At 39.2% G+C, this 16,000-nt stretch overlaps 1 protein-coding gene across 1 annotated transcript; it reads right to left on the bottom strand.

The window, feature by feature from the left end:
- Nucleotides 1–629: 629 nt before the first annotated feature.
- Nucleotides 630–15,837, bottom strand: bco1l (beta-carotene oxygenase 1, like; the record flags this gene model as incomplete). Its single annotated transcript, XM_080526213.1, has 21 exons — nucleotides 15,714–15,837; nucleotides 12,837–12,965; nucleotides 12,619–12,748; nucleotides 12,359–12,506; nucleotides 12,122–12,269; nucleotides 11,715–11,935; nucleotides 11,316–11,579; nucleotides 11,064–11,169; nucleotides 10,462–10,556; nucleotides 10,252–10,363; nucleotides 9,988–10,143; nucleotides 4,117–4,245; nucleotides 3,747–3,876; nucleotides 3,274–3,421; nucleotides 3,040–3,187; nucleotides 2,287–2,495; nucleotides 1,638–1,892; nucleotides 1,405–1,510; nucleotides 1,185–1,279; nucleotides 984–1,095; nucleotides 630–784 (listed from the first exon to the last, which is right to left on the bottom strand). The coding sequence occupies exons 1-21, from the start codon at nucleotides 15,775–15,777 to the stop codon at nucleotides 630–632; spliced, it is 3,060 nt and encodes a 1,019-aa protein (XP_080382339.1). The 5' UTR covers nucleotides 15,778–15,837.
- Between the last annotated feature and the right edge of the window lie 163 nt (nucleotides 15,838–16,000).

The raw sequence follows: 16,000 nt of genomic DNA, 5'->3' as shown, positions 1-16,000 counted from the left end.
AAAAAGGTATGTCTTAAGCTTTCTTTTGAAAATATCCACCGTTTCTGCTGCCCTTCAATCATCTGGTAGGCTGTTCCAGTGGTTGGGCCATGAAACTAAAAGCCACCCCATAGGTCTCGCTCCAAAGCTTTGGGACAACTAAAAGACCAGTGCCAGAGGATCTGATGGTACTATTGGGTACATACCTGAAAACCTGTCAGACATGTACTCTCATGCAAGGCCATGTAATGATTTGTAAACCAATAAAATAATGTTAAAATAAATTCTGAAACAAACAGAAAACCAATGCAGAGATCTTAAAACTGGGGTTATGTGAGCTCCCCTTCTGGTCTTAATCAGTACACGTGCTGTAGAATTCTGACTCAGCAGCTGACCAATGGCTTTTTTGGGTAGACCACACAGGAGAGCCTAGAAGCCTACTAGTAATGCAATCATGAACGTTTTATATATTATACTTTACTTAATTATCACTTCATTCTCAGTTCATCATGTGTTGTGCAAAATGTAGGTATATTAGAACTGGGTCATTTTCTGGACAGCATTATTTACAAGGCACATTTAGGCCTATCCCTTTGTCCTCCATAGTTGTCATTATACTAGTGCACAGTAGAGAGATACTTTAAGCCAGACTAATTTCCTTGTGGGATGAAGTATCCATGCATGTCCATGTGGAGCTCTGAATTCACGTTTGCTCGAGCCACCTCCTTGAAGGACTTTGCATCAAGTACCAGGATGAAGCCAGACTGTCCTGGATTGGCATTGATGACTGATGTCAAGACCACACCTGAAAGTAGAGGAGGCATACTGTAAGAACAAAGATGTCTGCAATAGGAACATAGACTCCTTTCATTCAAATCATTTATCAATATATATATTTGATATTTTATATAATCATATATCAATCATATTTGATTGTGAAAATGTATGTCCACTAAAATACACCCGTGAAATAACGTATAATATGACATTGATGACAATCTTACCATCATCCTCTCCCTCTCCATTGGGCCTGGGAATGAACACAGCTTCTGATGGCCAACAGTTGTCCTCTTTCCACTCAGTCATTGTCCTCGTCTCAGTGTCAAATTTAGCTATCTATAACAACAGTTTTTATAACAAAGGGTTAGATAGGCAAACACATTTACTGTAGTTACATTAACATTGATGAAATCACATGGACTTACCTTTGTGGCCCCTGCTGACATGTCTACACAGGTGAAGTAGACAAATCTGTGCTTCCTGCCATTGTAGTCATAATTAATTCTAGGGTTTTCCACACCTGTTATATTAGATTTGGGGACACAAAACCACACACAATTTGTCAAATTATCAGGGAAGAAAATGAACTGCTATGTATTTTAAGTGTCTGTGTGACACAAGACAGCATTTTAGTTTTGGCCTTACCTTCGCACAGAACCTCTGCCTGGCAAAGTAGTTTGCCATCTTTCTCTTTCACAGCGCTGGCTGTTGTGTATTTAAGAGTCACCAGATCTTCTCCGACATCAATCTGCTTCAGTAAGCATTGAAACAAGTAAAGACGCTTAGTTGGAATAACAGTGCACAACATTCTCCCTTGATGACATCACTCACACATGCACACTTGAACGCACATGTTCTTCATTAGTAATAAGCCATACCTTGTCAGACTGTGTGGGAAGAACAAATCTTTTGTAGACTGGTTTGGAGTATGTTTTGTTGGACTGTGATTGTTGTTTCAACTCTGCCAGGTAGAACATATCATAGAGGCTGTTGTCTTTATAGGCAATGACATCAATGACAACTTGTCCATCCTCCTCGAAGGCATTCACGTGATGGTAGACAACCATTGCATCTGTGAAGTACTTGGTCCCAACCTCTTTGCCTGTCTTTCTATTGATCAGGTGGATCAGAGTCTATTCAAAGGCAAAATAAGTACTTCAGGCACGAGGTCATCAGGTAACAACATGAACACACTTTTGTTGGCTTATTAAACATTTGACAATTCGTGAGCTTAGAATTATAAGGTTCTATCTCCGTTTAGGGTAGTTCAGAGATATTGAGCGTCAAAGTTGTACATTCCATTATGTTTTGTGAGATGGAACCTTTATTAATTACTAACTAAAAAATGTCAACATTTTAAAAATAACACCACACAGGCATTAATAAACACCTAATGGATCAGATTATGTAAAAAACTAAATTTTGACAAAAATTGAGATAGAACCTTATAATTCTAACGTCAAGATTTATGCATAGATTTTCCTTTAAGTTTTGTCAGAAAGATAAGGACTCTTATTGAACCCTTACATTTTCCTCAGGCATGAACTTCACGCAGGTAGCCCAGTTCACCCCTCTCATGTATGCAGTGGCCATCTTCAGGATGTCCAGTTTGACTGGCTGCTCGATGAAGATAAAGTAGTTGTCTGTCATTCCAAAGCTGTGGTAGTAGCTGGGGCTGAGGAGGGAGCGGCAGGGTATGGAGCAGACCACCTCCAGGTTCTTCAGAGGTGTGGAATCTGAGGGGGAAGACGTGAAATGACTTCATGTTGGTTGCTGAAACGTCATTGAACAAGGGTATTGATGCTATAAGCCCTCTCTGTTGACAATGTAGATGTACAGCCAACGTGTGCTACCTGGTTTAATAGTAGAGAAGGTCTCTTAGGAGATTTGGATGCCAATGTTTGTATGAGATCTAAATAACAAATGAATCTGATCAATTGTTTAGTTGTGGATTAACTGTAAGAGCAATTGTACAAAATCAGCTCAGCATCCTTCTCTACCTTTGACGCAGCTGCCTCAACACTATTCCAGAAAGGTAAGCTAATGGTTCTGTGAAATATTTCAGCATCTTGTGGAAGACGAAGTGGAAGACATGTTTGTCATTCACAATCCTTTAAGTTCAATATCAAGGAGGTGTGAGGGTCAAGTTAAAGTTCTTGGGGTACTATGCTGTCTGCAAGCTTGCATTATTTACTTTCAATGTCCCTGACAACTTACATAGTAATTAGAGTAAGTTATCAGAAACACAAATAAACAGTTTTGTGGACATACAGTACATACCTTTACCAGTGGCTGGAACCTTGAATATGACATATTTTGTCTTGGCCTTATCGGCGATTGACGTGCCCATGTTGTAGGTATTTCCCTCTTTATCGTAATGGGGATGGGATGTCACCAAGTTCACAGCCAGGAACTTCATGTAATCCACCTGAGGAGAAAATAAGGTGTTCATAAATGTGACAACAAACAATTACGTTCCTCCAGATTGCAACTCTAACGAGGACGTTGCATTACCTTATCCTGAGTCTCCAGTGTCAGAGGGTCTATTTTGCGGACGTAGTTGGTTTCAGAGGTGGCATAATAATCATTCCCATATCTGATAAAATTGCTCCCACAGTTGTCTGTGAAGTCTGGCATGGTGTGGTTCAGAAAGGTAATTGCTCTAGAAAAGAATGAGAGATGGGAAAATGTGGCCAACAAAAGGTATTGTTTGTGTGATAGGGTCACAGATATCATTTGACAGACAAAGCAAACAAAGAGGACAATCTGAACATTTTGCCATTGCTCTCATGTTGTCACTCATTTGCAACTAAATTGTAGGTGTTCCCTGATGTATAAACATCAACAACAGTATAGTCATAGACACCATAAACATCAATAGGTCTTAGCAGAGTCAAAATCATCATAGATAAATACTGTACTCAACTGTATTTGCTCTGTACCAGAGCAAGCTGTTTATAATTACGTATAAAGTAAATTAAACCCACTTGAATATGAAGTTTTTGCTCGGATCTGGGTACGCCATTGTCCCCATTTCAGATACAACAATTCTGTTGGCTGACATGTTAGCCGTGTATGTGTCTCCACGTAAATATTTGCTTCTGTGGATTACCTCTCCTGCAAGATGATTAGACCATCAATTGGATTTAGTTTTTATCAGAATTGCAATGGCTAAAGATGAAAATCTGATTTACTGCACTTACTGGACAACACATTGGACCACAGAAAGGATTAAGCAACAGTCCAAATTGAATTGGATAGATTGTCTGAATTTATTGATGCATTTATTAATCATTTATTCTTATCCTGTTTTAATAATTCCAAAACAAATTTCAGAAACACTTCCATTAATCTTACCATCTTTAAATGAAAAGCTGTGCATAAGGGCCATCCCGTCGAACCAGTGGGCGTAGGTGGTCTCACCAACTGAAAACATGGCTGGCCCGACGCGCAACATTGTGCCTTGCAACCAGTTGGGAAGGTTACCTGCGAGTCAAGATCATTTTGTTTGAGTTTTATAACAACATTAACATTATAAACCCCATCGGCTATGTTCCATTGTCACTGTGTTAACAAGTGTTAACAGTGTTGCTTCAGGATCTCCTGGCAATTTATTGTGTCATTATCCAATTTGGAGAGTAATTCCATATCATCGAAGCCTACTAAACCACCCAACAACTTAGCAACGAAATGATGAAGTCTGTAAACCATGTTTCAATACCTTTGATCTCTGCATGTACTGGATCTGGTCTCTCCTCTCGGTTTTTTCCATAGTCGTAAGGCATCTTTGCTTAGTTCCTTGCTTCCTTACTCTCTCTGTCTTGGTTAACTCTCTCTGTCTTGGTTAACTCTCTCTGTCTTGGTTAACTCTCTCTGTCTTGCTTAACTCTCTCTGTCTTGCTTAACTCTCTCTGTCTTGCGAGAATTGAATGCAGTGCCAAAGGTTTTAAAGGACATGGAAAACCACACCTGTGGTTGTAAATTTCACGAGGCAGCCTATGATAAGTTATTCAACCAAACACCATGCTTCTTATCTGTCTTGATTATCACCCGACAGAGAGCTGCATAGACTCAAAGCACAACCAACCTATGTCTTACATTAACATTACATTACACACACACTCTGTTGAACAACCCCCCCACCCCCTGATTCTCAGTATCCCTAGCTCAATAGCGCTGTCCATCAAATCAAAACTTGAAGCCTGAAAAGAAGGCCTACTGTGACAAATGCCAGCTCACAACACCCATGGCAGCGGCTCTCAGACTTTTAAATCTGCTTTACACCCAACTATGTTAACGATGGACCCACAGGTCAGTGGAAATAGTCAGTGGATATAATTTGCAAACAGCAGTAGTGCAAAGGCTAAAATAGTTAAAGGGTTCATCAGAATGTGTGTGTGTGTGTGGGGGGGGGGATAGTTCATCAGAAATAAAGAAACAGTATGGTGTAAGCAAATAATTAAGTTATCAGTTGTTTGTCAACACCTAATTTGTGTATCTTATGTAGAAAGTTGTGTTAACAGTTTTGCAAAAAATGTGATTATAGCTAAACTGTGGTCACTGATGAACTTTGTAGGTGGGGTGTCTCTTAGGATCTCAAGTCCAGACTGATTATTAACTCCATATCTCCTACCCCCACTGTCAGCTGAGCCAAGGGCATCTCTTCCACAGAATGCAGACTGCTTTTTTGGTCTTGGCGGAGAGACATTGGTATCTAGGTGCGGAGCAATATTGATCAGTGTGAATGTGAAAGGGTAATTGTTATCTTTTCTACCTCACTGGCCACAGCATAAGCATTATCTCTCACCAAATGTAATTTTTTTCAGTCATTCATAAAGATAACCAGATAAAGATATTCCTAAAGATAACCAACTACTCATGTTGCTATGCAAATCCTCCAGGCTTTTGAAATACTTAAAAATGATTTCGAGCTTATGTCATGTTGCACATGTGTTGGGTTGGGCAGCCCATCTCTCCTGGCCATGTGTAAGTGGAACACGTGCAGTTACTGAGACTCTACTTGCAGTGTCTCAAAAACAAACCTGACTCAGAAGGTTTGGGGGGGGGTTTGCACTGCATTTGCTCCTAGAAGAGTGGAGGCTGTGAAGGGGGGACCAACTCCATATTAACGGCCATGGTTTTGGAATGAGATGTTCAACAACCACATGGGTGTGTTCAGGTGGTCACATACTTTTGGCCACCAAAACCACTTATTAGTATTACCAAATCTTATTATTTGGTTGAACTGTTTAGAGTAGAGATGTCTTGTTAACTGTTTTGTTACTGTTGCGTTTATATACTGTATGCTACTGTTGTGCTCATGTGTGTTTTCACTGTGGACATGTGAACTTCAGTTTCTTATACTGTAAATGGTGTAAGTAGTTAAGAAAAACTGTAATCAAAGAAACAATGATTTTGTCTTAGGTGGAGATATGTACATACAGAGAAACAGTCAGAATCATGAGCTTAATCGATTATTCGTTTACTTTTGAGTTATAAGAATGACTGAGGAGAGAATCTTCTCCAATGCACCGTAGACGTTATTTTAGGTACCTTTGAACCTGTTACGATAAGGTGCAATGATAGATTAGTTACTGTTGGCATGTTGGAAAAAACAAGCCAACTCAACAAAAGTTGCATTGTAACTCAGAGAAGCTATCTGATGTTATTTTCTTCTACCAATTATCATGTGGTATGAACATGTGTGAACTAGGCATGTCTGTGTTGAAGTGTTGATCACTGTTTTCCTATTAGTGTCATTTGTGTCAACATTAAAACAAAAGTGCTGCCTTCTCAATGTTGGGAGGAGTAATTGGGTAAATGTTTACTTGGAGTGATAGCCTGCAATTGTGTTGACAACTTACTTTCGAGGTACTCATAAGAGCAGGCAAATTACATACATTTAAGTGACACTGTTATTGAATTATTAGGCATTTTATATGCTGTCATTGAGTTAGTGGAAATTGGCAATTTGACAGAGCAGGAATGTAGCTGTAATAGCTGTAAAACACAACTATTTAGATATCCCTATCGCTGTCATGATAAGGTGGTGATAAAACATAATTGGATTATAGATAACCCATAGTGCACGTTGCAAGCTAAAATATGTATTCAAAAAGGTCATGCACATACAGCATATGAATTTACAGTACATTGCAGAAAGGGATTGTACTTTTTGACTGTGTCTATAGTGTATCTTTGCAAAATATTGCAATGGAAACTACTCCTGCAAATGTGCGCCGGATATAGTGAACCACACGGATTGCAAACCCTTCTTTTGAAATTGTCATGCATGCAAGCTTTCAACAAACTCCTCAGGGACAATAGAAGTCATCATCACTAACAAAGGAGTACAATTACACACAGCCACCACATAGATACATGTATATAGGTAGCCATGTATACTTTCGTCTTGGATGGACCATTGAAATACAATGGGAAACTCACTTAATTGTATTATGAATTAACTAAAACATGCATGATATTTGTACTTGGTGCTAATTTCTCAACTATTGTCATTTCGAATCATGCCTGGGAGTATTTTTTGGATGTGTGTAACTTTATATAGAGTTCATATTCAGTTGATAAAAAAATACTTCTGTGAAATTAGATTTTTGTGAACCCTGTGACACTCCCTATGTGTCTGGTAAAAAAGGGCCAATGGCATTAATCCTCAAGTCATGCAAATGAGCAAAAACCTTCTTTTTTCCCCCTTTTTTTTAATGTGTTTTCCATTTTGCATATTACGAAAGTTGAAGTGTTGAAGAGCCCACTCGATATAGCAAACAACAGTTTTAGGATCACTAAATACTTAATAATTTGTGAATTGGATTCACTGTCTCATCTGCTGTAGGCTACTGGTAAGTGATACGTGGCTTGTAAACAAACGTAAGTTTTAGGACGTGTTCAAAAGCAAGCACTGTATGATTATCTAATTATGTGTGTTTTTAGCATGTTGATGTTCTATCAGGATGTTGTTCCTTTTTAGTGCTAGCTATTAGCAGCTGTTTTGCCTGTGTTTTGATTTGAGGTAGACCAACATTCACCAACGAAAGCATTTTCTTCAACTATTTTCAGATTTCAATGTATGACACATCATTTGCACTTTCAGAATCTGGAAAATACTGAAAAATTAGAATGAGGACTTGTGGACTTTTTAACCAGACCCTGTCACATATGCCTTCTTACTGTGTAGTCGAGTGACAAATAATGTGCAAAAAGATCAAACAAAAGGTAGATCAGAATTTAAAAAATAATAAAAGTAGAAGATAATAACTACAATAAACCAATGACGTCTTCTATTTTGGCTACAGAACATCACAGTTTTCACATAGACACTAGTATGGTGCTGAAGATAATGATGAGGTTTAGAGCAGGTTTATCCTGTCCTGATGACTTAGCTCTGACACTACACTACATCTGACACTACATTGACTGTTTTTTTCCACCCCAATGGGACCACTGTCAATTCGGCTCCCATATCTATTAAGGTGACATACAGACCATACTCTCACTGACACACCTCACAGAGGGGCCTCCTAGAAAGGTTGTTGGCCAGCTGGGCGAGGGGGAGCAGGCATTGGATAGCCGACAGGTGCTATGTCAGCATTGAGCAGTACCTCTCGTTGTTCTAGGCTGTGAACAGCGACCCACTGTACTGTGGTGTCCATTCCTGGAAACCCCGTGTAATTAGCCTGAAACCCCTGCCCTTTGTCATATCTCTTTTGTCTACAATATTCCACCCTGTGTTTTACAGTGCCCCATTCTGGGATATAATGGCACGCGCCACCCCCTCCTAGAGGTTGAAGTGTCCCTTTAAGACTAGACTTGAGCATGAGGTAGAGATAAGCGTGAGGGAGTGGTCGTAGGACCACCTGTAGGTAACTACTCCTCATCCACAGAGTAACTCTCTAGCTTGTGTGATAACTTGTGTGTTTTGTTGTGAGGCTGTTCGATTTCTGTTCATGTAATAGTAAAATATGAGATGCAAAACATTTAAATATTGCAGATCATCTCTACTGGAAGTCAAATATAGTAACGGTGAATGTCGTTTAACGTCGGTGACTATCCCTGCAGCTCCAAGAAAACAGGTAAGTATTAGGCATTCTATGTTCTGTTGTGATTATTGTGGTGTGATTTTAGGGTAATGAAACACTAAAACGTAATAATCTGTTGGTAGCACTGTGAAGAAAACACATTCTTTCCAGCTTTCTCACAAAGAATAGTACAGAATTTAATTGTACCCTTTGTCTAGATTTCTGTAAATACTTGCTTGATAGTTCTAACAGTGTTGACACTTATGCCTTGTTGTAGCATTGCTGTTTCATCTTTAATTTCTGGACTAACTTTATCTTGAGGATTACCCTAACCCTTTATATTATGTAGTGTAGTACATACCATCTAAAAATATATTGTTAAATATCTGTATGGTTGTTCTGTGTTCATGTTTTGTTTGTTTTTACATCTGACTCCTGTTCATCATCTTCATAAAAAGTATGTCACAGTAGTATACTAAAGTAGTCTGCTAAATGGCAAAATTATTTATTTATATTTAGTATACAAATATCTTGAATTATGGATCAAGAAACTTAATAAGGTTTACTTAAAACATTTAAGACTTCATGGTTGAAGAAATGTCTCACCTCATGACAGTGGGATTAGTAGGAATGTATCCCATGACCAAAATTAACCCTTTGAAGATGCCATCCTTCAGAGATTCTTAGAAGCTGATAGTTTTTAAGTTTCTGACACTTAACATTTACATTACATTAATAGTTCAATTTCACTTAGAGTGCCCTGACTGAAAAAAATAAATGAACATGAACATTCCCATTCTAAAGGGGCTGTGTTGGTTTGCATCACTAACATTTGTTTCACTATAATTACCGGTAGTAATTTGTTGCACATGAACATTTTAATTTTAAAATAATAAAAACATTTACATTAGGATGACTAAAGGCACTACAAATATCAAGTCAAGCTTTACAGTGTTCATTCATTAATCAATATGTTTTACATTCGAAATGTCATATTCTATACAACCATTGATCGAGGTTATGGTTCTCTGTTTCAAGCACTAAGTGGTAGATATTTTGTTAACCTTATATACAAATTATATAAATCATCAATCAAATACAAATTAGCGTCAATTCTACTTGAGAGCTCGACTTGTTTTGGCATCAACCTTAGTAGAGAGGTCGCCCCGTTCTGGACATCTGACATGTCAGTCAGTGTTCCGGGAGGGGATGAAGCATCCATGCAGATCCATGTGAACGCTGGTGTTGACTGAGGCACGAGCAATTTCTTCAAAGGTTTGGGCGTTGAGGATCAGCAGGAAGGGGGGTACCTCTGGTTTGAGTGAGACAACTGAGGACAAAATGACACCTAAAAACATAAAACAAAAGAAGATATAAATTCACTGCTTCTACGATGACATGAATAGCCGGTGATGAATAAAGGCTGTAGCTTTGAGGTGAGGTATTGTTCTCTCACCATCATCCTCCTCCACAGCGCCTGGCGAGGCTACAAAGACGGGCTCAGATGGGCAACAGCTGTCGTCCGTCCACTCCATGAGCTTCCTGGTCACAATGTCAAACTTCCCAATCTATAAGAAATGACACAAGCAAGCAGTAGATGTGTACAGAGAGATTTGAGGAGCCACTTCTCACGTGTCAAGAAAGATGGATGAGGAGGTTACCATACCTTATTTGGGTCTGTAGTCAGCGCTACCTTGGAGCCGTAGAAGTAACGGTTCTTCTTGCAGTTGAATTTGTGGTTGATCCCTGGTAACTCAAAACCTGTTTGTGTACACATAGAGATGAATGAACACTTAAATGTGGTTACATTATGAATGTCTTATGAAAGGATGAAAAATATACATGTATATGTCCTTCAATGAGCCCTCAAGAGCTTTTATGATGTAGCATTTATCCCCTCATAGGCACTGTACACACTGAAGCTAAATTCAATTCTCAGTCTTCTGAGAATAGCTTAATAGTGCTTATTTCTGTTCACTGTTTATTTCAAGACCGTGCAGTACTCTTACATACAGCAGAGTTTCCACCCCTCTGAGAGTTGTGTTTGTAGAGAATAAGAATGGGAGTGACTACTGTTAATAACTTTGGTTGTCGAGCCAAAAGTGGGTAGGTGGCCATAGTGCAGAAGTAGGCCTGATACATATCTCATACCCAGCACTGTGATGCTCTGGAAGCATCAGAAGTGTATTTCATTGTCTGGTACTTGTATTCTGCAATGACAATAAAGTTTAATCAAATCTAAACTAATCTAATCTAAAAGTGTCTCACCTTCTACCAGTGTGTCAGGCAAACAATAAACAGAGCCATCTTTCTGGGCCACTGCTGTGGCCGTTGTGTCTTTCAGTGTCACCAGGTTGGTATCCCTTGGAGTGTCCTAAGGCAGACATTAGACTAGTGATAATGTATAAAAAATGAAACAGTATTCATATTACAGTTCATTCATCACGGTATATGACTTGATACTTTAACCACACTGTCATATCAATGCATACTGTACAATGCAGAACAGAATGTGAATACCTTGTCAACACCGAGAGGCAAGACGTATCTCTGGGAGACCGGTGGGGAGAAGATATCGTCCTGGATTATTTGGTCGACGTCCGCCCTTAGGTTCTTCATGTAGAACATGTCATACAGGTTGCCGTTCTCGTAAGTGATCATGTCGAACACCACGTGTCCCTGATCCTCGTAGGCGTTGATGTGATGGAACACCACCAGGGCATCTGTGTAGAACCTAGTGGACACAACCTTCCCTGTCTTCCTGTTGATCAGGTGGAGCAGCGTCTAAACAACACAACACAGCCAAGAAGAACACCAGAGAGAAGGTTAAGGATTGTTGCCCCCACTGAGTTTAAGGTCAAAATGAAACACAGAAGATCATTATTCCATTCTGCCTCAATCAAAACAGGCAACGCTTACAGTCTCCTCTTTGTCGTATTTAAGGCAGCTGCCCCAGTTGATCCCTCTGAAATAAGCTGTGGCTAGTTTGGGGATGTCCAGTTTGTAGGGCTGCTCGACGAAGACAAAGTAGTTTTCTGTCATGCCGAAGCTGTGGTAGTAGCTGGGGTAGAGGTTGGAGCGGAATGGTATAGCAGCCACCTGCTCCACCTTCCGCAAGGCTGGCTTCCCATGCACTTTGTCTGGAAGAGTAAGGAATATTATAATTTAATAATATGGTGTGATATATCCCCCAAACTGTGTAACAAGGGCTCATAGGGAAGGTTTATGAGGACTAAAATATACATTATTTATGACAGACCGTGCTAGGTAAATAGTGGTAGACCGTAAGATAATGTGTAATGCCAAAATGATGCTGTTTCTGATACCGGATGCATCGGCTGGGACCTTGAAGATGACAAATTTGGTTTTGCCCATGTCCATGATGGCTGTGCCCATGTTGTAGGTGTTGCCCTCGTCATCATAGTGAGGGTGTGCAGTCGCCAGGTTCACAGCAATGTGGTTCCTGTAGTTGGTCTATGGTTGAGTTTACATGACGGAGGAGAGGTTAGAGCCAGTCAAGTTAGTTTCCACAAGAAGGATTTAATAGCACAAATTGAACTCACCTTTCGAACAGTTTCCAGCGTCACTGGATCAATTTGATTAATGTAGTTAACCTCTGATGAAGCATAGAAATCCTCACCATATCTAATAATGTTGACCAGGTTGTTATCTGTGAAATCAGGGATTATATTGGAGAGGTAGGTGAATGCTCTGGAAAACAAAACAAAACACAGACTTAAAACTACTGTTCACATCACATGAATCATGGGACACTCAATGACAGTAGGAATGTGCAATAGAGTATATAAAAAGAAGCTTTTACTTTGAGAAGATGTTGCTGCAGGGGTCAGGGTAGCTCATGGTTCCAAATTCAGACACAACAATCCTGTTTGCTTGTGTGTTTTTCTTGTAGGTGTCACTCTTCAGGAACTTACTTCTGTAATACACATCCCCTGCAAAACACAAATATTTTTCAGTCCTTTGGAAACAATTAAATTGGATTATTGGTTCCATAGTTTGAGTTGTATGTTCCCCTCTTACCATCTTTAAAGGTGAAACTATGAATTAAGGCCATGCCGTCAAACCAATGGTTGTATTCGGTGTCTCCCAGTTTGAAAAGTGCAGGTCCATTGCGAAGAAGTGTCCCCTGCAGCCATTCAGGAACAGAGCCTGCAAACACAGCGGAGCCAGAAAACCCATGAGATTTATTTATTTTTATTAAATGCATGCAATGTCAATACATCTTTGGATATTTTTTTTTTTTTTGCTGTAGGCCAAGGGTAAGCTATAGTCGATGCCCCTATAGCAATGTGTTGCTCAAGGGCACATGCAGATCCCTCCTGAGGCAGGAATCGAACCAGCGCCCTTCCTATTGCTAGCCAGCCACTCTAACCTCTAGGCTACCACCGTGTCATTTAGGCATGACATCTGACACTCGACTCCTCCTTGTAAGCTGGTATTTGTCAGACACTGGTTTAATGCCAAATGTTAAAACATCACTTGCCTAGTAAGAATTCCATAGCAGAAACCCAACAGGAGATAACATACCGCCACCATCAACTTCGAGGAGAAGTGGTGTCATTATAGAGCTAAAGCCATCACATGTTATGATAAACAAGGTGTCCTACTATTAGTTTAGTTAAGCAAATGTAATGTAGTTTCTAGGATCAATCAGTTTAAATTTAATAGACTGGGAAAGGATCAGATTGTGTTCCCGATCTGACAGAATGTGTGTAATAATCTAATGGACATTATTGTAAATGGTAATAATAATAATAATAATAATAATAATTACTATTATTGTTATTATTATTATTATTATTATTATTATTAATAATAATAATAATAATAATAACAATGATAGTGGCTTAAACTTATGACACTTTTGATTGTCCTCCAAAGCAGTTTTATGATGACTAATTACGGTTATTGATGACGCAATGAATATTAATGTTAGATTTTCAACCTTTACAATTATGATTAATTACTACTTCAGTAATTATTGCCAATCATGTTATACCCTTGTTCATCACATTTTTGTAAATATTATAACAGTGATTTTGTTGTTTCCATTCATTCATCGGCTACAATTATTAATATAATGATGTATTGAAAAATATGTATGTTTTGAGTGTATTAATCTCTAAGACGTTGCTGATTTTCTGATGACATACATCTGTTTGACTACATCTTATATCATTCCAGTCAAAGATTTTCATACATTTTTATGTTAAATTTACTAATTGAGATAAGCAGATAAGGGCCACGAACTGAGTTTATTTATTTTTTCTCCCGAAAGGGGGGGGTTATATTCTGAGTTTAAAGTCAGAATTTCTGAGGAAAAAAGTCAGAATTTCTGAGGAAAAGTCAGAATTTCTGAGATAAAAAGTCAGAATATCTGAGATAAAAAGTCAGAATTTCTGAGATAAAAAGTCAGAATTTCTGAGATTAAAGTCAGAATTTTTAATAAAAAGTCAGTTTAGTGTTTATTGGTATTACTCAGATTTAAATGAGGTAATAGCCTTTGTGCAGGAGGAACTATCGGGAAGTGGCCAAATGCAAGGCTATCGTTGGATGCATCTTCGTGCCATTCGAATGGGATTCGTGGTGCAATGTGAAACGAAAGATTATCAAATGAATTGACCCTCAAGGTGTGGAACTGCGACGGGCACATCGTCTGCGGCGATGGCAGCACTCTACCTGAGGTCCTAATGCACTCTGGCATATGGACTCTTACGACAAACTGAATCCGTATGGAATCAATAGGGATCAATGGTTGCATCGATGGCTATAATAGTCGATAGCCTTGCATTTGGCCACTTCCCGATAGTTCCTCCTGCACAAAGGCTATTACCTCATTTAAATCTGAGTAATACCAATAAACACTAAACTATAAATAGACAAAGAATGTCCTTATTACTAAAGCCAATTCCGAAGTATAACTTGATAAGAGCATTCATGTGTGACGGCCCTGGCCCCATATATTGTCCTGGCCTGTAATAACATCTGTTTCCCTGTCTGCAGAGAGGCCTCCTGCTGGACAGGGTTACTAATCAGGGGAATGCAGATCAGCTGGTGGACAGCTGATTGTGCCCCACCTGGTTCCAGGATCCGGGACATATAAAAGACCCATGCAGGCCTCAGTATGGAGGCCCCCTTCTAGGCACCATTATTCTTTATCCTATTTTGTTTGTTCCTTGTTTCACACCATGCAACACTCACCTCACCACTTTCCACTACACTCACATTACACCACTGATTTACTGACTACCACACCTCATCTTATTATTGTTATTGGCCTCTATTAGTTATAATAAAACATTTCTTATCATTTACTTTAAGATCGTGTGTGTGTCTCCCGTTTTTGTCATGGTCATGAGCCTGGCCGTGACACATGTCATTCATTTTAACCAGTAGGACCAATACATTCAGACTTTTTATCTCAGAAATTCTGATTTTTTTAATCTCAGAAATCCTGACTTTTTATCTCAGAAATTCTGACTTTAATCTCAGAAATTCTGACTTTTTTCTCTGAAATTCTGACTTTTCCCCCCCGAAATTCTGACTTTAAACTCAGAATATAACCCCCCCCTTTCGGGAGAAAAAATAAATAAACTCAGTTCGTGGCCCTAATACTCTTCCGTAAATAGCCTACTCTTCTGTAGATAACATTGTTCTGAATTAAATAAAATGTGTTGCCTTAAATACCTCTTAAAACCACTACAGAAGGGACATTATCTGACAAGTGAACACACTGACAAGACACCGGAACCAACCACAACTGTACTTTTGTACCTGCCAGCGGGGCGGAATTAACACATTCGTGCTTATTCACAGCCAGCCATGCGATTAACTCGATAACAATTCTACATAAAACACATCACTAGGTCAATTGAAAATGAACCCTGTATAATCTACCTTTGATTTCTGCTTTCAGCGGTTCTGGCGTTTCAGATCCGTTTCTGCAGAATGCGAGTTGCATTTTCAGTCCTGTCCGCTACGGCGGTGTAACTACACAAGTCACCGTTGTGGTTCCTTTTCAACAAGGGATGGTTATACGTAATATTTACACGGGTCGTCAACTTATACCTGCTTTGAGACGTGCATGGAGTCATGGACACTCTGTGAAATTGATTACATAAACATGTTATGGTGCGATGATACTGTGACCTGTGTACACCGTGACTGCCAATGATAGAACGCAA

The sequence above is a fragment of the Nansenia antarctica genome, assembly GCF_963989245.1.
Source record: "Nansenia antarctica genome assembly, chromosome: 1".
In the NCBI taxonomy this organism is placed as follows: domain Eukaryota; kingdom Metazoa; phylum Chordata; class Actinopteri; order Argentiniformes; family Microstomatidae; genus Nansenia; species Nansenia antarctica.
This window is presented reverse-complemented; position numbering and strand designations above follow the sequence as displayed.